The sequence below is a fragment of the Ostrinia furnacalis genome, unplaced genomic scaffold (assembly GCF_004193835.3).
Source record: "Ostrinia furnacalis isolate ACB-3 unplaced genomic scaffold, ASM419383v2 OfSCF5376, whole genome shotgun sequence".
NCBI classification, from domain to species: Eukaryota; Metazoa; Arthropoda; class Insecta; order Lepidoptera; family Crambidae; genus Ostrinia; species Ostrinia furnacalis.
In genome coordinates this window covers 46,453-68,973 of record NW_021135615.1, presented here as the reverse complement: position 1 = coordinate 68,973, position 22,521 = coordinate 46,453, and the positions used below count along the sequence as shown (strand labels likewise).

The following is a 22,521-nucleotide window of genomic DNA, read 5'->3' as shown; positions in this document are numbered from 1 at the left end:
TAAAGTAAATAAAAGCAAGGCTCCACATTTTTTTCCTTTGCCTATTCCAGTGTCAAGAAAAAGGTTTAAATTCTAAAAATAAATCTAATAATCTATGCCTCTGCTTCAAAAAAAAAAGATAAATATGTACTTGACTGCACCATTTGACATGCAAACAATGTCAAGCATTTCTCTATGGTGTCAAGTGGCCAGTGCGTACGTCAAACATTTTAAAAAGTTTGTTTACTTGTTGCCACATTAAAAAATGCACAAGTGTTACCATTTCATCCTTTCTTGCAGGAGGGAGGGAGCTACCCTCTTTGCGAGTACAATGGACATTTCATTATACTTATCCCCTTGAGATATTTGGCACATTACGGCAGCTGCGTGGAATGAGTTAGGGGGTGTACGTGAGTACATAAGAAATTGGATTAACACACTAAACTATGACCTGGCGACACACTTTGTAAGTTTGTATGGCTTTAAGAGACTTTAGTCTTTAAAATAAGTCTTTTTCTTGTTCGAATATAACCTGATAATATGCTCAATTATTCACAGATTTCAAAATCAACCCTTATGGGGATTAAAAAGGGGGTTGAAATTTGATTGGTGCGTCATTTTAAAAGCTAGGAGCATGAAATGTTTTTCATGCTTAAAAATGTAAGATAACGAAAACACGCGTTAAAACGTTTCTTAAAATTTCACCTCCAAAAGGGTTGAAGAAACAGGAACAATATTTTAACCCAAAAGGAGAGTGAATCCGCGAGCAAAGTCTAGTCTGATAGATGTCTAATGCAATAAAGCGAACAGTTCATTGAACCGGTTATTAATAAAATGGACAGGAGCATTATTATTAATAGTTTTATTATACAATCTGTTCAACGTCAGTTTGATGTAATTTTGTATACAAAAGCACGTGTTATTACAAAACCGCGGCGTTTTCCAGAAATAGTAAAAATTTTATATTCAGCAAGCGTCACAAGCGTGGTTTGTATGAGTATGGATGACAGACCATTAAGCTAAACTGTGATATCAGAGGTACCTAGTTTAAAAGGTGATACATCGAAAAAAATATACTCTAAGTACCTAAAAAAATGTATTTTGTATCTTAGAACGCGTGAAAAAATCAACTTTAAAAAACAGAACAAAATCAGAAGTTTTCTTGTTTTTTTTTGCTAACATTATCTCAATAAATACTCCAAAATCTGAAACTATTGCAAAAAAATAATTCGAAAGTTTTCTCGTCCATTTTTTTTTAAACCAAAAATATTCGTAACTGAAAATTTTGCAAAAAAAAATCCAAAAATCTTCGATTATAAAGATACGCATAAATATAGCAACCCCAAAGCTATTTTCTGTTATAATTTGATATTCGTTAATCTTGTAGACTGTTGAGCGTATCGGAGCGACATCTGGCGGAGCGAATTGAATACCCAAGGGGTATGCCATAGACAACTTTGTATTATAGACAGAAGATTATAAAAAGATTACCCCCGGTTTCTGAATGGATTTTTTAAGCTTGTGTATGAGCATTTTCTACAAAGAGTGTATAATTAATAATAGTTGCTAATGTGTATTTTAAGACACATCAGTGGTCATAATATTTAAATATTCAAAGTTTTTTTTATGCATAACAACGCAGGTATTCAACCGAAATTCTTTCACAAAAATCCCGTATTTTTGGGTATAAGAATATGGGATGTCACACTCACACCATTTTAAAGAAAATAATCCCGTAAAAATTATCCGCTCTTAAGGTAATGCTTTTTATTATACCTAACCACGTATTTTGTGTAGGTACTGTTGGTGGTGTATCTTATAAACAAATAAAAATAAATAAGTATTTATTTGTGAATAGTGACCGATCCCCTATTGAAATGGCGTCTATATTGGGAGATATCTACACCCTCACCCCAGCTCCCTACCCCTGTTTTAATCTCGTGCCCTATATTACTGGAAAAGTGACCCTGACCTTTAAGTTTATTTATAGATTTAAGATGAATTCGCAATCTTAGGAGCCCTACAGCTGTATGCCTACGTAATTTTCATATCGAAGCGTGGGCCGATATTACGCTAAGTTCAGATATCTTCTAGACCTTTCTGAATATTATATGACACTGAAAATAAACCTGAAAGCTTTTCATACCGTTTCTTGTGCTACAAACCCATCGAGGCGTTAAGTTTTTCTGCCATTTTTTTATTTCCCGCCAAAAATAATGTCAATGCGGTTTTTTCAGACAACGGTATTCTGTCCAGCCAGCTTAAACTGTCGGATTTTATTTAAAAAATACAATACGTTCCAGTCTTGTCTGTGGTCTTGTCAAATAGCAAAACTATTTTAAATCCGTGCATGCGATTCCACGCTATAATTTTAACCAATTACGCTGCTTCGTTCAGGATGGACTACGGTCGAAGACCTCGATTCCAACCGTGACCGACGCGCTGTTAGGCGAGGGATGGCAGTGGCTTCCTACATGGATAGAACGATAAAAAAGCAAATAAATTATAATGCACATTATTTATTATGAAATAGATTCATCAGCTTTGTGGATGCGATACTAGCGCCATCAGCACTTGGTTACTTAAACTCTTACAAATAAACACTAGGTTTAGTACGGAAATAGTAGTTTTTAAGTGATATACAACGCACGTAAATTATTTTTAAGTTGTTAATTTTGTTAAATGATTCTGTTTTGTATCGGGTCTTGTTTATTTTGAGATGTAGCAAGCAGTTTTCATGAGTATTACAATGGATTTTCTATGTTATTTAGGCTATTTTTCATTTCACAGCCCTGAGCGGGCCATTTGTAAGAAAAATAATGCGTTTCAATCCACCATGGAAGCTTTTTGTTACCATTCAATTATTGAGTGACAATCGCTTGAAATCTAATTGAATATTTTTAAACCTTTGCACAAAAACACTTTAAACAAATGAATTTATGAGTCATCGTTACTCATCAAAATGTGTCAAAAAATAAAGAGACAGTTGCCAATGTCACATTTGAGAGCGCTGCAGTCGACTTTGTTTTGAAAGTGACGTTTGACATTAATAATCGTCTAAATTATTGCCAATACAGTCTTGTAAACCGTTTAAACACATGTCAGAGTGGAAAGATACGTAGAAGGGGTCTGCTTGTCCTTTTTGGGCGAGCTAAATATATCTAAACTGAGACAAAGGACACAAAGGATCTAATTTGAGAGTGCAAAGACAAGACAACGAAGGGATTGAGTTGAGAACATGCTTGTTCTCACTTATGCTGGCATACCAACGAGTATTACTTGGATACAAACGATTTCTTGCTACAAAAACAGCTTTTTTATATCCGTTAGTGACTGTAATTTCTTACAGCAGTTAGAGCTGCTCGTTATTATCATGTAGAACGCTTCACTCTCATTTTTTTGGACCTTATAGTGTAGGATATAAAAGGAAAAATCGACTGGCGGGTGCATTAGAAATAGTGTATTACCATGCACGCCGATCACTCTCGTTTATTCGAGCCTTATCCTCATTGAAATAGACATTAATTTGGAATGGTGAGCGGTGCTCATACAGCATGACGATCTAAAAAATCATGGCGCGTGACAGAACACGCGTCACGCACCTGTGGAGTGTGCGAGCGGGATAGCTGCACGTGTGAGCGAGATACTGTAATTGAGGTGAGTTGAAGTGCAATTAGATGGAAATAAAAACATTAGAACCATAAAGCACTATTATAGCTCCATAAAAGAAGTGTGTTGTGAAATATAGACAAATGACTACAATAAACAGTAGTTTAAATATGAGGTTGTTCATTAAAATGCTCTTGAAAAGCAATCCAGTAAAACAGTAGATTCTAGGTATTCTTTAGCCGAATATGATACGGAATCGTCCTAATGAAAAGAAGTCAGGTATGAGGTAAGATAGTCAGTTCCTCTGTGGTTGAGGATTCCGGGTGAAGCTCGCTTCCACCTTCGGCCTGATCATCACTTACCATCAGGTGTGATACAGGCCAAGAGCTTCCTCGTTGTGGATAAAAAAAAGTCCTTCTATCCTCCCAAATGAAAAGAAAACATTTCTAATTTAGACGAAAACCAACTTGCGCCAGAACTCCCTATTTGGAAACAAAAACATTAATTCTAAAACCATAAACTCGCGACCCCCGGTCAAATCCCCGTGGGCCAACGCCATGTGCGACAGCTGTGGCGGAATTAGTCTGTGGTCCTCCCCCGCACATAGACTGTCTTTATTTTTAAGTACGCGGCTTTGGGTAGCTTTAATTTGGGGTTTAGAGATGTTACATTAATAGTTCAGTTATTTTTGTTTGAAACTTCATCTTATTATTACTTTTACTCTTGCAAGGTGCTGATTCGATTTTCAGAAATCATTAAAATGTTTATTTATCTATGATAATTTTAAGACAATTGTATAAAAAAGTGTAATAAAACAACGAAGAGTAATCATGGAAAGCTAAGAAGTAACAACTTGACACAAAAAAGCACAGATATCACAGACACGTTGGATACCGTGTTTTTAATACGTGATACCACAGATTCAGAAATCGCGTTACATCTGGATACGTGCATTCGTGTATCTCGGTTTCCTCTTACAAAGCAGTAAGCCATCATTTTCACTTTTCCATTCCCGAGCCGGCTATCGCGTCCGGCTGAGCCCATCCTGGTGCGGTTGTAATCGAGAGTTTTTATTGATAAACACTACATGCGCCGGAAGGAGCAATAAGATTACACACATCCAGTCTAGCGATCGCCTTGCGCGTCGTTTTTTAAAAATATACATGCTCTTGTCTGTGGTTGTTCGTTTTTTGAATTTTCAAATTACGCGTTTTGAAATTTTGAATTTTCGAACTTCTGTTCCTTTTTGATTTACAAATTGCGCTCGAAAAGAGGTCGGCTTTATAGCTGGCATTTAAATTAACATTATTTTGTCTTATCTTTGAAGCTTTAGATTATGGCATTATAACGAGGTTCCCAAGTCTGTAATCGTTGACAAATTACGTTATCAAGGCATTTAAATGTAACAATGTAGACAACACAATAGCTCCTCCTTTTCTCAAACCTCTTTGTTGCATTTCCCGCGCTTCGACCGCTACATAATCTGTGTTCGTGATGCAGTCATTAGGGAAAATGACGTAAGTACAATTTGGACGAAATTTATTAATCAGCCTCCATCGAGAGTTCAACGCTATGGTTAACCGTGGGAACGGGCCGTATGCGTGTAAACACTAACACTGTTTTATAATAAGCTTCAACTCTACTCCAATTTCACCTTTACTGCTAAGATTCAAAGTTTAAAATCCGGTTTTGTCGGCGATAGAAGATTAACGTTATCCATAATTTATATCTATGCGGTGGTCGGGTAAAAGTGTCATACCGAACTCGCGTTCTAATTAACGGTCTTTAACAAAAGGCCGATCCGTAAGCTGCAGAGCCACAAAATTTTGTGGCAGAGCAGAGATTCCTTCGATTGCGTCAGCTTGCATTTGATTTCGCAACAAAACAGGTTGTGATCTTGCATGAATCATACAAGAGAAACCACCCAATTTGTAAACAAACTTATTTCTTGTTAATTACAAAGTTACTAGTTTTACTCTGTACCGTTATCTGTGACTTTTTGTTTTTTAAAACAGATAAGTACTCAAAGACCATGCGTTGTAAAGCTTCATTCACAGACCAAGGACACTTTATTTTTATGATCAATTTGAACTGTATCTCGACTAGAATAAAGGCTACCACTTTTTACGTACAAAGCGAGATCATTCTCACGGTTGTTGAATCATTAATGATGTACCAAAGCTGGTTCTTGGCGTAATTGTAACCCAGTGTCTTGGATCCTTTATGGAGATGGTTAATAAGAACAACTAGCCAGTAAATTCAGCCATTTAAAAATAGGTCTGGCGTTTATTGAATAATAATTTGCTTGATATCTAATGAATGGATGCGTATCTATGCAATTTTTTTTACAAAAAAAAATCCAGATTCAACGACTTTTCTTATTTTGGGGCGATTTCTCAGCCTAGTTAACACTTTAGCAAATAATACAAACAGTTGCAGTACTTTTGTCTTCATTTTCACTTCGATCGGAACAGAATTGATAACTATTTTGTTTTCAAGCTTATTTCGCTAAAAATAATTAACAATAGTACCTAGTAAATCTATTTCGCCATGTTGAACGGATCTGCACTTATAACGGCACAACATCCCGTTTCCCACGTAGGTAATGCTGCTTCTTTTTGCCGAGCCATATCTGACGCCATATTCTTTTTACAATACGCGGGCTACTGTTTTATTTTTTAATCGTCCCTTTACTCAATGACTTCGAGTGGCCTAATCATTTTGCTTTTTTTAAAAATCGAACGTGCACAGTTTAACAATCTTGCTGTAAAGTCTCCATGACACAGGATGAGTTTTTTTTTTATTGACAGCCGTGGGAATCCAGACATTGGCCGTTTTCGCTATAATCATAGTCTTTAATAAAAACTTCTTTATGACTAGATGTTGGAGCGAAAAGATGTCGTGGGAAATTCCTTAGGGTATTAACTATCAAGTATGATCACGAAATCGTCCATCTATTTCGTATAAAATATGTAATTAAAATCCCATTGCTGTTCGGCCATAATTCTTTTTAATCTCATGGGCCTAAAAATACTTTTTAGTGAAAAAACGACCGTATACCATTGAGTTTTGGTACATATTGTTATGACAGTGCGTTTGTTTATAACGATGGTATGGAATTTAGCGGAAAACTGTATGACACCGCTTTGAAAGTTGTTGTATCTTGCGGTACATACATGATACAATGGATGCTTTTCTTGAGCTGTAAGATTAGATACAGCTTTATGACAGGTATGTGATTGGAATCTACTATAGTTGAAACAGGTTGAAGCGAAGCTTTTAACTTATTTCTGGAAAAAAGAATTTTCTAATAAAGAATTTCAAACTCTGTAGAAGTTTATTATTATGATAGATTAGATAAATAGAACACACTTTGTTATACACCATAAAAAAGAAGAAACGAAAGAAATAAACAAGAGATGGCACAACTTAGGCGGTCTTATCGATGTAAAGCGATTTCTTCCAAAAAACCTAGACCAAGAGGACAGTTATTTAAAATAAGTAACAGTGAAGGTGGCGAATAACAAAGAAAATAGATACATGTGAAATGTTTGGTCTATTTTAATCGATATTCCGTTTAGAAATCGATATTATCAATATCTGAAGTACCAGGCGCGCATAGTCAGCGAGGAGGTGTCCAAAACACTCGAAATATCGTCGAGTACCGTTGCACTCGTAACGCACATTTCGACAGTATCCATCTCTTTCACTCCGGTGTTGTAACCGATCGTGTTCCATCCTTGTCGCACGCTCGTCCATTCTCACGGTGAGCGTGGGAACTTCACCTTTCCGATAGCAATGTATCGATTTGTCATTCGATACCGAGATAGTTCTAAGGGATCGATATGTTATTGGTAAACACTCATTACGGAGAAAGTCATTTTTTTTTCTTAATGGCTACGCTCCATGTAGAAACAAACGCTCTATTGCAACAACCCCACTTGATTCTATACTTCCGCAAAATTTAAGAGTAAAAGCAAATAATCATCAACAAACGAACGCTAAAAAAACATTAAAAGTGTTAATTCGAAACGTTCAAAACCACAGGTCACAGACTACGTCAAGATCAAGAGTAATATTATTGACATTGACAGCTGTCATCAAATATGCAAATGGCGGGAAACAACTAACGAAATTCGTTAGTAGAACATGGTGCTTAGTAAGATCTTGATCTAGAATCTAGATTGCACTGGAAATAAATATAGCCTTTGGATGTCTTATGGGTATTTGAAAGGGAATTTGCAATTAAACGATGTAAATAATGTTCACATTTCAATCTGAATAACAATTTAACAAATGTAAGACTGGAAGCTTTGCTTTATTTAGGTCAAAACTTACTATTACCAGGCCAGAGCCCCGATTACGGTAACTTTTATAACGTCTACAATCCAGACGCGTTTCTGATTCTGCGATACGATTGGTCAAAACAGCTGACGTACGCTGTTGAACGACCAATCGTATCGCAGAATTGAGAAGCGTGTCTGGATTGTTGACGTTAAAAATTACCGTAATCGGGGCTCTGGCTCACTCCGCGTGGTACATCCNGCCGGCCATCTTGCGAATTTAACAATTGTCAATTCACCACTTGTACTCATGACGCTATGACCGCGTTACACTCGAAAACGAACTTTTGACTTTGGGAAAAGGGTTCAAAATGCAATGTTTCGTGGAAAAGTAACATTGTACTTTGTATTGTTGTATTTTTTCCCACAAAATACGAGGAATTAAACTTTTTGGGTTGTAAAGGGTGAAGTTAACATCTGGTATGCAGATGCGTTCGCAAAAAGGTTTTAAAACACCTTTTGTTTAGAATTATGAGAAAATAGAATATTCTTGTAACTTTTTTTGAAAAAGGAACATTCCCACGAGTTTTTGACGAAAAAAGAACAGATTTTAAATTGATAGCGGAAGTGTTCGTAGGTGAAAATGCGGTCAGGTGGCAAATCCGGATAAGTAATAAAATCTAAGTTTTTTAAATGTTATTTAATAATAAGCAAGAAAAGTATTTTTAGATTACAAAACCTAAAAATACTATTGTTTACATACTATCTGGACCTAAATTATTTATTAAAGTAATTTTTAATTTATAACAAAAAAAATCGTAATAGGTATTTTGGGAACACAAAGTGTTTTTTTAAAAGTTTTTTCGAACATTAAAGCAATTCTTTCAAAGAATATTTCACGTTTAGTAATCCCTGCCATCACGTAGCGCACTCGTATCTCTCAGTACCAACAGTCGCTCGTGATTGGAATAAATAGGATTAGCCCGGTGCGCAGACGCAGCCTCTCTCCTCGCCTCTCGGCTTCGTCACAGCGAGGGTGGCCATATTTAATTTTAACCGTAGACTAATCTTCAAAAAATTGCGGCAAAAATTGTTTTTATTTAAAAAATGTGTTAAAAAAGAATTACATCTCAATCCCAATAGGCCAGATTTTTTCAAGTTGTTAAACAGTACAGTAGTATTAATTAGTTATTTGCCATGCTTTTGGATATTGTTTTAGCTATAATTTAATTTTAGAAATATTTGACACAATAATAAAAAGAGAAAAAAAAAACAAGAGGCTGGCTCTTTTGATTGTGTTAAAAAGGACACTACTTTTAGCAACTATTATAGTCGGCTTATTTATTATTATTTAAGTATGATTCAGATATCATTAAGCGTCAGGAAGTCGGTCAGTAATAGAGATTTGTCGTTGATAAAAACTAATCTTCTAGTTAAAAAAATCCAAATGTGCTTAGCGCAGGCTTATGTGTTGTTTTCAAGGATTATTGCCACATTTCATTTATGTATTGTAACAATCTTAACGGTTTGTAACAATCTTATGTAACATCCACTTTTGTATTTAACTATAAATAGACATTAATGGGCAATAGCATACTATTTATTTTTAATATCAGATTTTTTTATTGTCTGTTCTGTTTTTACCCGACTACGCCAGAAGGAGGGTTACTTTATTGTAGTATTAAAAAAAACCGAACTCAGAACCTCCTCCTTTTGTTGAAGTCGGTTAAAAAAATAGCAAACGACAGCGATGTCAGCATAGATGGTCATCTGCTTTGTGGCATCTTTGTGCTATTTTGCAAAGAAAAATTTTATTCTGACGTGTTCTTGTAAAACTGTTCTTATTAAAATCGAGCCATGGTCACACTCCTCACAGCTTTTGTCGAAGTCCGAGCGTGCAGTGTAATTAGTTATTAGGGTTTTTGCTCGTGGGAAAGATTTGGGAGGCCGCCTCGCTTCAACACGGTGGAAAATTAAATTAGACGACCCGAAAAAGTGTACTGTGCACTTCAAACTCTACAGTGTTAATTCAGTTGGAATAAGTGGCATTTTGCAACAAAAACTTGTAGCCTGATGCTACGTGACGCCAGTGGCTAGCGGATTAGAAATACTGTAAGTTTAATGGATTAGTGCCGTATTTGAAGCAGAAAAAATAGAAATGTGGTTCATACTCCAGCGTTTATTTCTGTGGAGACAATGGAGGTAAACCCTGGTGTGTGACACCAACTGAACAGCATCGACCCTACATTTTAACATGCTCTCAAACAATATTTTTCTTCTAAGACAACCATTGTTTTAAAATAAGTTAACTTGTGGTTCTTTCTCGCCTCTCTAACCCGTCTGGCTAGCGTGGGGAGTGCAGGCCAAATCCTCTATTTGCCTCTGGTAAATTGGAGAGGGTCCTGTGCTCCTGCAGTGGAGACTAAATGACCTGATGATGATTGTTCTTCGTGAAGCTCTTGTTTTGGACAAAATAGCTGTTCAATTTCAGTTACTTAGTGTTTTTTACAATGATTCTAAAACAGTTTTCGCGTCATGGAAACTCAAAATTAGATTAAAAAATCCATTGGAGGGCTCCGACGAATATTGCCGCCATAATTTGAACTTTATTCGCTAATCTTAAGGTCGAAAAAATGATAGTTTTACATGTGCACTATAAAGGGTTAAGTAAGATCCATTAGAGTATCTAAGATGCGCTTGCGCAGTCGCCCATCCTTCTCGCGCCCTCTGACCTCTCGCTCGACTGCTCTTTAACTAAACTAAGTTATATTGCATAGTGAATAGTAAATAGTTCCTTGTTAAGAGCGAGCTGTTACACGAATTATATAAAGTTTAAGTTTGTACAGAGGGCCTAGTGTGAGTTTACTTCAAACGCGCTCACTAGTGAGCGCGTCAAAAAATGACATTAAATGTATGACGGATTGTACAGCGCCCCTAGCGGGAAACGTACGAAAACTAAAATTTTCATACATTTTTATTTATTTACATCAAACGCGCTCACTAGTTTGATGTAAACTCACACTGAGCCCTCTGAATCCGGTTTTAATTTCACTAAATAAGTTCAATATTTAGGAGTATTACAATTAAGCAAAACTTTTAGCTTTACTTGTTTTTTTATTAAACCTGTCAGATTTATTTCAAATCCAAATCGAACACGACAATGCTGCTGAGTAAAAAAAGCAATTATTAACAATTATTTTTTTAAGGTTGTAATTTTACTAATAAGTTCAATTTTTTAAAAGAAATAATTAAGGAATGACTCAGTTGTTTTTTTATTGAAATATCTAGATTAAAATCTTTCTGTGAAGCAAAAGCGCGTAAGTACCAAATCTTAATTTTGGTCTCGGCTATTTTTTAGATTTTTTTTTGTTGATTTGAGCTGAAAATCTCTTTTAAAATCCGAAGACAGGAATGACACGATACGCGTCCAGTTATAAGACGCAGCTAATGGTCGTGAGAAAAACGTTTGGAATGCTCCGAAGGCATGTTGCGATGTCTCAAACGATTCTTAATAAGGTACCCTCGATTTGGGCTGGGAAAATTCGAAAATGAACACTTTTTATGACGTTACACGCAGCTTTTAGGGTTGTTTGCTAGATTTAGATATGCCAATGTATCTTTTTTTGAGTTAGGTCACATAGTAAAAATTACATGGTAGACACGAATAAATCAAAGCTTCGTTACAGACACTGAAAAACCACGAAATTGTAAAATTTTAGTCGTTTTTTAAATCAGTAAATAGTCGAGTTGTCAAATAAGTGACGTCTCTGGGTTTTATTGCTATACGAAATTAGATAGAAGTTAATTTGATAGGCCATAAAATATGTCGATTGATTAGTGGGTGTCAGCCAACTACAAATGAGTTTTTTTGCACACACAAACTGGCTTTTTTATTGCTCTGTGTCAGCAATTTTTTGACAGCTCAAAAAGTATGTCAGTCAATTTATTATTGTCAACTTTTTTGATGACGTGTCACAGCATCAAATAAAACTAACTCTTCTCTGGGTTACCCACAGTGAATTAGCATGCAACCTATGAATATTACCTTATCCGAGAACTTTTACGAGTGCGGATGCCGCACAAAGGTGTTGTCGGCGGGTCGGAGGTCGTGGGACTAGACCGGGCTCATCAAGTTTGCCTTTTGGGACTACCTTTGCAATTGGCAGTTGTTTTACATTTTTTTAAGACGCAAGGAAGTTTTTTATTCGGTTATAGCTCTTTTTTTAGAGGTAAAACTTTTTTCTTTTCACTTGCAATTTTTTTACTTTCTTTGGTGAGTTAAATTGTATTTTTTACTACACAATGTTTTTTTTTTCTAATTTTGTTTCCGTGTTTTAGGTCCTTTTTAAGGTAGATTATGACTTTTACATGCAATACTTTTATTTCTAATGCAACTACGTTATATGAAATTGCTCAATGACACAATTTTGAGCATTTTGGCTCTAGAAAGGCAATTTTAGGCATTTTTACAGGAAATTCAATGACTTCACTCTTACTTTTAGCTTTACTCGCCCAAGAAGAATGGTATTCGAATTTTTTTCGTATCTCTAACGGAAAACGAGTCTGACAATAGAGATTCTTTGCGAGTTGCATAGCTTGCGTCACGCATTCATACTTGCACAAAGCGTTTTTTGCACGAACGGCCGTTCGAAATTCAAATACATTATCAGCTGTACGCCATTACCAAACTGCATGGTCCAGAAAAAAAACCCGCATCCAAAAGCATCAAGGTCCTCATCTTTACACAGATAATAAAAGCCATCAGCTGTACGTGCCACAGAGAAGAAATACATAACGAAAAACAGTACATGGATCTAGTGAATATCAGCTGGCGATCCAAACACCTTTGATAGCTGTCTTTATTTAGCACTACCTGTATATTTTCCGTCTCCTTCTATCTGATACGTGGTCATGTTATCGAAGACAGCTGGTTGGGAAAGGACTATCTATTAAAGGCAGATGTTACCTTTATAGCTTTCAACTATCATTTAAAGTTTTTTTGTAAATTCAGTAATTTTCTACAATAACTGCGATCTGAATGAATCCTAAATTAAATAAATAACTAAAAGATGGCTAAAGTTTGTATTAAAGTAATAATAGATTATACTGACTGTTAAACTACTGCCTTCCCTTTTTATATTAACTAACCTTTTCTCGAGTTGTCGAGCAGACAACAAATCCTTCTTAAATATTATAAGACCGGCAAAATTGTGCTGCTCAAATTTTTATATTTCCTGTCAGTTTTTGCAATAAAGCGTATCTATCATGCATTATTATCGTTATCTATTCCCAAAGAAAGTAGTTTAACGACCATAGGAAGTGATTCTTCTAAGTTATCAGATAAGAGATTTCAAAATTGGCCTAAACTAACGAATTTTTAAGCTTATCACTCTCAAACAGATGTCCTTGTTGCCTCTCACTCTGGCTCAGGTAAAAAGCATATTGTCCGTCTCTTTCGTCTTATCACACAGCTGTTTCGCAACGGGACCGAGAAGTGTGCGCCTGCGCTTATTTCTTAGGGCTGCTAAGTATTAAGTTACTGTTTTGAAAGGGTGTAAAATGATCTTTATTTTGATTGAAAAAATATTTCAAAACCTTCGTTTATTGGATCATTGGATAAAGTTGCAATAATAATGTTTCCTTTTTTTAAAATTATAGAAAAAAATAATATTTGGAAGATGATCAACATCATAATTTTATGTTAATAAAATAAAAGTAGACTATTATTGATTTGATAATCAAAATCAAAAATTTAAGCATGGTATTATTTAAAACCCCAAACTGTTAGATAACTACAGCTTTGTAGTAGATAAGTAACTTAGTATCATAGAAGAGGATTATACTATGAATAATCTGGGCGGAATGCTAAATCAAAGGTATTAGAAACAAAATTATGTATAAAGATAAAAGTATAATCCTTGTCGCTTAAGAATTGATTGATTTTTAATACCTTCATTGTTTTCCTTTAAAAATAACTTTTTTAATGGCTATTTTTGAACTAAATTCTGTTTTTACAAAATTGTTACTTATAAGTTCCGACACGCATATTACACGTTAAAGTATGTAATATTCATAAAAACTACTCAAAGTGTAGTTACGTAAGGTACCAAAGTGTCCCAAAACTTAAGAAATTTGTCTCAACCCTAATGCAATGCCCATTTTCAGAGTCAGCTGCTCGAGACCGCTCCAATATCATGCCAAGACCGTCACAGCTGGTCTTTTGTGACCCGTTTTTGTGCACCCAAACACACCCCGAATACAAAAAAATACAATTGCGTTCGTGAAAAAATTCAAAATCCAACTTACACTGTTTCAGTTACGTGCATCGCGGATTGGTTGGCGGATTTTTGAATTTCGTATTTGGTACTTTGGTTTTCAATAAATCGAACGAGCGTCGATTGAAAAAAGAATAATTGTCAATTTCAAAGTGTTTCTAGAATCATATTTTTGAAGGCTGGGATCGGCATGGCCAGTGTCATGTTAAAATTCAAATTAATGACAAAGAACATGACAAAAGAAAAAATGAAATTTTCTATGAAGGTTTTTCTAATTAACTAATGAAATATCAAAAACCGCGCCGTAAAAATAAAAAGTCAAGTGTACAGATTTCATGCTAAAACGGTGGAGTCTTATTTCGTTGTAATACAGGCTATATAGCCACAAAAATGAACAGTTTTATTTGACTGTACGTGTAAAGTAGTGGCACGATTTCGTTACCAACAAAACAACTATACACACAGTTCACGACTTCCTTGCAGGATCACGCGGAGCGTGTTCACAACAAAAATCGTATAAGCGTGCTACGTTACTTAATATTATGTGTTTGAACATATTTACGCATAAAATTAACTGTACAATTCCTAAAGTATGGAATATGGTCATGAAATCTCCTTCAAATTTTTNTTTCGTGTAAATTTGAAATTTCTACAATGTATACTTACGAAACTGTGATCTTTTAATTTTGCGTCCTACCGGAAGTACTTTAAGTCCTGCTGGCAGGACTCCGGGCGATCTATCAATAATCCTTTTCGCTTAAGAATTGATTGATTTTTAATACCTTCGTTTTAATTTTTCCTTTAAAAAAGATTTTTTATGGCCTATTTTTTTTTGTACAAAATTATTCAAAACTTTTCTTACTTATAAGTTCCGACACGTTAAAGTATGTAATATTCATGAAAAATACTCAAAGAGTAGTTGCAAAGTTCCAAAGTTTCTTAACTTAAGAAAGTCTCAACCCTAATGCAATGCCCATTTTCAGAGTCAGCTGCTCGAGACCGCTCCAATATCATGCCAAGACCGTCACAGCTGGTCTTTTGTGACCCGTTTTTGTGCACCCAAACACACCCCGAATACAAAAAAATACAATTGCGTTCGTGAAAAAATTCAAAATCCAACTTACACGGTTTCAGTTACGTGCATCGCGAATTGGTTGGCGGATTTTTGAATTTCATATTTGGTGCTTTGGTTTTCAATAAATAGAACGTGCGTCGATTGAAAAAAGAATAATTGACAAATTCAAAATAAGATTCTAGAATCATATTTTTTTAAAGGCTGGGGTCGGCATGGCCAGTGTCATGATAAAATTCAAATTAATGACACAGAACATGACAAAAGAAAAAATGAAATGTTCTATGAAGGTTTTTACAAATGAAAGATCAAAAACCGCGCAGTAAAAATAAAAAGTCAAGTGTACGGACGGGAGCACATCAAACCAAAAACGATGGAGTCTTATTTCGTTGTAATACAGGCTATATAGCCACAAAAATGAACAGTTTTATTTGACTGTACGTGTAAAGTAGCGGCACGATTTCGTTACCAACAAAACAATGAACTATACACACAGTTCACGACTTCCTTGCAGGATCACGCGGAGCGTGTTCACAACAAAAAACGTATAAGTGTGCTACGTTACTTAATATTATGTGTTTGAACATATTTACGCATAAAATTAACTGTACAATTCCTAATTCCTAAAGTATTGAATACGGTCATGAAATCCCATTCTATAATTTTTAACCGACTTAAAAAAAGGTGGTTTCGACAATTCATATTATTCAATTCGACTGTATGATTTTTTTATTCTCCCGGTTAGTACAAGTATAATTTTTAAAGTAATTTCTTTAATTCTTACAAGCTGGCCGTCTAGCTCGGACAATAACTCGCAGCTCCGTCCCAAAGACTTCGGGAGAACACCGTCAGGTTTTAGTGAGTAGGCCCTGCCCATCTGGCAGGGAGAGCCTCACATAACCCACTGGTTCCCCCGGGCCAGTGGGTATGCAATTTCATGCATTTCCTGACGAAAAAAAAGGCACCAAAAGTTTTTAAAAAAACGTCTAATATGATATCGTATGATGCTGACTGACGACTGAGAGACGCTATGACAAAAAACTATACTTTGTTATAACATAATAAAATTCCTTTCTTGACACCATGTGCGCAAACAACGTATTTCAACATTGTCAGTTCTCGCAAGACGATTTTTCACAGAACAGCAATGACTCATTTAAAAGCAAACAAAGACAAAGCCCCAAAAACAATTACAACAAAAGATTGCCTAACACAATCGCCCATCTGGCAACCCCAGCCAAAACCAACATCTGGTATCACTTCCGCTGGTAAATCATTTACTTCCCATTTGAAACTAACATCTGTACGCGAGGCATTATGTTTGCAATGTCTTTGCCGAATACTAAAAAAAACTGAGATTGACGTTGACAGATATATTTTTTATCTATGACTTATAAAGAACCACAGATCAGCTACAAAATTATTAATCATTTACTGTCAGTTGCGGATTTGTAATTACATAGTTTTAAATTTCAATATAAACAGCACATTTAGTTGTGATTTAAAAACATATTTTAGATAATTTCTTAGTAAAGCATCTCTCAGTAAACATGACATTTGGAAATGTAAAATTTATCATTAGGAACATTTAAAATGTTTAGAAACTTGTAATTGCATGTACCTACATCTAGTTTTGATATCTCTCCGATATTTTTTGTATTATTAAACATGAATAAAAGTAATATTTTTTTAGAAACAGTTTTTACAGCAATTTAAAAGTATTTCATTTGATTGCAAATGTGTCTTGAAAACTACTTTTTCTTTTTTTTCTTCAGCAGTACCTTTTATGTTTAACATAGTTACAATATAATTTAAATTATGTGTAGTAAAATAACGCACAATTATTAAAGGGGTGAAATAAGGGATGAAATTTTATGTAGGCAAAGCCAGAGGCAGAAACAAGTATGTGTTATTTAATACTAAACACACGATTAACATTATCTTGACAGTGAGACAAATCGGCGGATTATTATTTATAACATTATCATTTTCGCTTATCTTTTCNATCTTTTATAATAAGTTACAATAAAGAAGGAAGGTTATACTTTTCGCTATGATAATAAATGTATAATATTCAATGTCATTGATTGTGATAAAGTATTTAAATAAGCATAACCTAATTATCTATTATACAGTTAAATTGAGTACCTCCTTTTTAAAGTCGGTTAAAAAGAGCAAAATAGTAGCTTTAAGTAATAAAAACAAAAAGCGATACCTTATGCGGGTCTTTACAAGGAGAGCAATGACTAATAACAACAAACGATCTTTCCTGTTTAATGTTATGAAATATCTTTACTTTGTTAATTAAATATGATGAAATAGAGACTGTAACGTATTCCAATGCTTTCCAATTTTTCATGAAAATATTGATAACATGCACATGATGCACATCACTAGTACCATAGATAATTCAATTTTAAAACAATTGAACCTGCAAGATGTCCACCTACTTTGCATTAAAATCTTGGCCATGAAAAAAAGTAAAAAATTCCGGAACGCAATCAAAAATTTAAATTAAACGCAAATCAGTCCGCGCCGCAAAAGCGCTGAACGCCGAAAATCGCTAAAACTCAAGTGTTAAAGGCATTTTAATTATTCAGGATAACAATTTGACGCAAGGTGCGGAGCAGCTGGCCTGTTGATACTTGATTAACATTAAATTAACAGGCAGATGGCACGAGCTGTCTCTCGGTATTAATTAGGAAGGACAATGAATAAAAAAGACAGGTTTAAATGCACCGTTTTGTGGCAATTTTTTGGTTGGAACCGCTTTGTTTAGAATGTTTCCTGTTATAAATTAGATCTAANTAGATCAGACTTAAATAGTTTTTAAAGGTTGTTAAGTAAATTGAATATTATGATGTCATGCATTAATTGCTTCAAAAGTTCAAATGTCACATCAAAGCAACAATATGGACGACAGATTTGTTTTATTTATTTAGGACAAAAAGAGACACAAATACATCATAGGAATAGATGCTAGTGTTTAGCTAACACTAGCGTATGCCCTGTCGTTTATACATGACCGAGTGCTCGTACATATAAATGTGAATGAATTTGAATTAATACTTTTTTCCCCAGCGGGATTGGAAACCGTGCAGCTGGCGTTTTCAACGCGTACCACCATGCAGGCGGGTGTTAAATAAAATTAATCATTGAAGGTAGATCTAGTTTGCACTGAATTTATCGCCATTTCTAATTTAAAATGCCAATGAATCTTCAAACAAGTGAGGTTGTTGATTCAAGACTCAAGTTATGTCCAAATGCATTTTCTTGACCTCAAAAGATAATAAAACAAAAATAAATATAAATAATAGCGTATTCTTAGTAAAAGTATTTGTTTAAGCATAACAAAGCAACAAAAAAATTAAAAATCCGGATTACGCATTCAGAGTTTTATCAATAAAAAAATAAATTTAATGATGAGGATAAACTATAATACAACTTCATGAACACTAATGTAGATTTTATCAAACAAAAGCTTCAAAACATTAGATCCGTTTGGTAGCATGCGTTTATTATGCAATACCACACTGGCATATTGTTTTATTGATCAATATCAGTACCTAGATATTTAATTTTGTAACGATGTTGATTTTGTAGCAGTACTTACCGACAATTTTGGGCTTAGCAGAAGCCATTGTAAACAAAAAAAATCACTCGACACAAAATCCAAGGTAACATTAATTTCAAATTATCTTTTCACAGAACCAGTACAAGGTTGGTGCTTTTATTGATTTCTTTTGCCTTCTATTATGAAAATTGTTCAAAGATAACACATGTATGTTATTTTCAAGCATTAAGAATCAATTAGTCAAGTCTTTTTAATCTAAACTCAAAGATTAGAAGGCCAGTGTTCACTTTCACATGCAATCCAAAAAGTCGTTACAAAAACCGTTAAATTAATACCCGAATCTTAAAACTACCCTTACCTAGTCCGATTTTTTTCTTTATTTTCTTTAGCACCTTCATCTTCGACCCCTTCTTGTCTTTCACGGGTGTAGTCTCCGGCTCTAAAGCCATGGGGGGCAGGACCAGGGTCTGAGGGGGCATCTGAGTGTGGCCCGAAGCCCTAGGGCACGCGGGGCAGTGGCAAGGCCCCCTAGCCTGCCTCACACTAACGCAACTGCTTACTCCCATCATTTGAGATGCTTTTTCTAATACACGAGAACTTAGAGTACCGTAAATTTTATATCATATCGTCACACGCAATTGAGTTTATACACGAAACACGAACGCGAATTTGACGCGACGCAGAGACGTCCGCTCGCTACGCTGCCTGGCGGCGGAGTGAACATCCCACGGAGTGGCGTAAGCACGGAGGATCACGCAAAGCTGCGCACGCATCGCGGCCTTTTACTTGTCCGTCTCTTTCTAATTTTACATCAATAACAGAGACGGGCGTATTGTTATTGCGCGACAGTGGGGGAATGTCAACAAGGGTAGCATTTTTATTTTCAGATCGGCAGATGGGCCAAGGGATGTTGTCGGCTAATTTTATCGTCTCTCATTTGGATGGCTAATTGCTTTTGGGGTAATTGTGGTCTGAAGATAGTGGCTGTTTCTTGTGCAGCTTCTTCTCAGCATCCCATGATATTGTCTCGAAGCAATGGTAAGGTTTACGTTACACTATTTACAGCATTTAAACAATGTTAATAACATTATTGTGCTTTTTGGCAGTTGGAGGTAAGATAGCCAGTTCCTCTGTGGTTAGGGATTCCAGGTGAAGCTTGCTTCAACCTTCGGCCTGATCATCACTTTTCATCAGGTGAGAAAGATCACCTTAAAAAAAGCCTTTCTAAAGCACACTTACAGAAATTTTTGTTTCAGTAATTGTATTGTTATTTTTAGGGCCGTAAAAAGTTTAGGATAAACATAACCGAGAAAGGTATTGGGGTCAATCAAATTTGAAATTAGGTCGCCCATATCTTTAACAATAAAATGCAGTCGCCTGTAAAATAAGGTTTTCGAGCTGGTTACAGTGGTTCTCGATTCCAATCCCGCTGGGGGCAAATTTCAGTGTGATGGATGAAAAAGAAAAGTGTACAGTTGCAGTTAGCTGACAGCTTACTTTTATTAAAATGCGAAAGCTTTTGAGGATGGATAGATGATTGTTATTTGCTTCACGAAAAAACTTCTGGGCGGATTTTAAAGGAATTGAACAATGCTAAAATAGTAGGCTTAAACATTTTAAGGCAAGTTAAATATAATTTTTCATATTTTTTCTGTAACTTTTCCATGAAATAAAAAAATAATACCACATTTTTCATAATTTGATCTGTTTCATAAAATAAAAAAATGTAGGGGTAATACCACATATATTATTATTATTTGGGTTTACTTTTTATACTTTTCATGAGGTCAACATAGTATGGAAACCTTTACAGCAGCAAATCTTTGAAATCCCAATGGTTTTCCCAAAAAAACAAATGTTATCGTTGTACCAACTTCCAAATATTATTGTGGAATACCCCGCAAATTCCCTATCTCTTTGACCCCATTGTGAATAGCAAATTAAGTTTATGCAATCGTTCCAATCTGTATGTGTGTATTCTTGACAAAGCTCACAGAAGTACTGAAAAGAAAGGTTTTTTTTTCGTTTTAAATTTCACATCGATTAAAAATGGGGCGTAACGTAAAAGTTACAACACCAATAAAAATAGGTAACTTTTGGCCATGTATTTTTGCAATCTTGAGCTTTCCGAAGCTTTTTGAGAACTGTCAATATAATTTGGGACAATAAGCCAGCGCTCAGCTTTTCATTTCCTCCTATTATTGTTAATTAAAATAAAAAACTCATTTTTGTACTTACGCCCTTCTGGTATGATGCCTTTGATGTTTAAATAAAATTTTCTTTTTAAACTTAGAAAAAAGCTTTTAAATAAAAGTTGAGTTTACCGAAGCGGTCTCTTCCAGAAAAACCAGACAGAGTAAAATTTTACATTTTGATTCAATGAGGGCTATCGTTTTAGCGCTCACTAGTTAGCGCCACTGTAGAGTAAGGTCCTGTCACTTGCTAATAGCGAAGACAGTGGCGCCAACTTGTGAGCGCTAAAGTGGTAGGAGGACTATCGCATTTGCACTCATCAAAATGGCGCCACTGTAGAGTAAGGTCCTGTCAATCGCCAGGGGTGCCAACTGTTAAGTATAAAAACGATAGCCCTCATTATTCGAGTTTTCAGTAGGCTTAGCGCGCATAAATAAGTATTTAAGTATGTTTATATCCGTTGTCTAGTACCCATAGTACAAGCTTTGCTTAGTTTGGGACCAGAGGCGCAGTGTGAAATGTCCAAGCATTTTATTTATTTATTTTTCACGGCGCGCATCCTAGACTGCTCTAGAATTTTGTGTTTTTCTAGGGCAGTTTTAATAATTTGATGGTGTCAAGTAGCAATATTTATAACTTTGTACATTTTAAAGCCTGTAAACCTTTGAAAAAGAGGCTGACAATAGTGACTGAGTTTCTTGCGCTGCTTCTTCTCAGCACTGGCCCATTTGTTGTCCTGAAGCAGTGGTAGGGTTAATACTGGGACGTGTAAAAGTGCTTTTTAAAGCCTATTTACAGTACCTCTAGCATGAACAACTTTCGTCTTCGAATCGTTTGCGTATTCGACAAAATTCGATACTCAATCTTCGAATTAAACGATAACGTGACAATTTTGATTCTCAAAATAAGTTTCGTGCAACAAGTTCTCATACTTAGTTCACTTTACGACACGTTCACAAGGGCGCTTGTAGTTTTCGTACTAAATTTTTTGATGGCGATTCGAATACGCAAACGATTTGAACTCGAAAGTTTTTCGTGCTAGCCGTACAGAAATAAATGAGTTTTTTTAGAGCTAGAAAGCTAAGCGCAATGCCCATCTCTGGCGCGCAGATGCGCTTGCGCACCTTGCGTGGAGCCTGCGCGCGTGCTTGCAATTTTTTGTCTCGCTCTTAATTTTCGTGACATCTGTCAGGATTAAGGAATTCGAGTTCATAGACCTTTGGGGCTTAACGCTTTGTTCTGGAGCAGAAATGGTGTGTTCATCATCAGGTCATTCAGTCTCCACAGCACGAGTACGACCCTCTCTAATGGCAATGCCAGATTTAGTATGGAAGGTGGCGTCTTTTTTTTTTCGCGCGGCCATCGACGAAACTTTGTTTTTTGATTACAAAATAGTGTAATAAACCAAACTTATTATGACATGTATACCTCAACTCAGTCTGAACTGAGTTACGAGCTTTAGAAGTTTGATGATTTTACTTATTAGATTAGATTTTTGCGCGAAAGTTTTGTAAGAAATTGCAACAAAATATTGCA

General features: G+C 35.4%; 1 protein-coding gene across 3 annotated transcripts in view; it reads right to left on the bottom strand.

Annotated features, from left to right (window-relative positions):
- The window catches only part of LOC114361006 (protein neuralized-like), a 55,221-nt gene that overhangs the window by 5,031 nt on the left and 27,669 nt on the right, over positions 1-22,521 (bottom strand). Inside the window, exon 1 of one of the 3 annotated variants that reach the window (XM_028315906.1) lies at positions 19,151-19,537. The exons of 1 other annotated variant lie outside the window; for it this stretch is intronic. In XM_028315906.1, the coding sequence (XP_028171707.1) occupies positions 19,151-19,361 (211 nt within the window). In that variant the 5' untranslated portion in view covers positions 19,362-19,537. Of the gene's footprint in view, positions 1-18,831; positions 19,115-19,150; positions 19,538-22,521 lie in introns of those variants that run through there. One more of the 3 variants, XM_028315908.1, reaches the window with a different exon arrangement.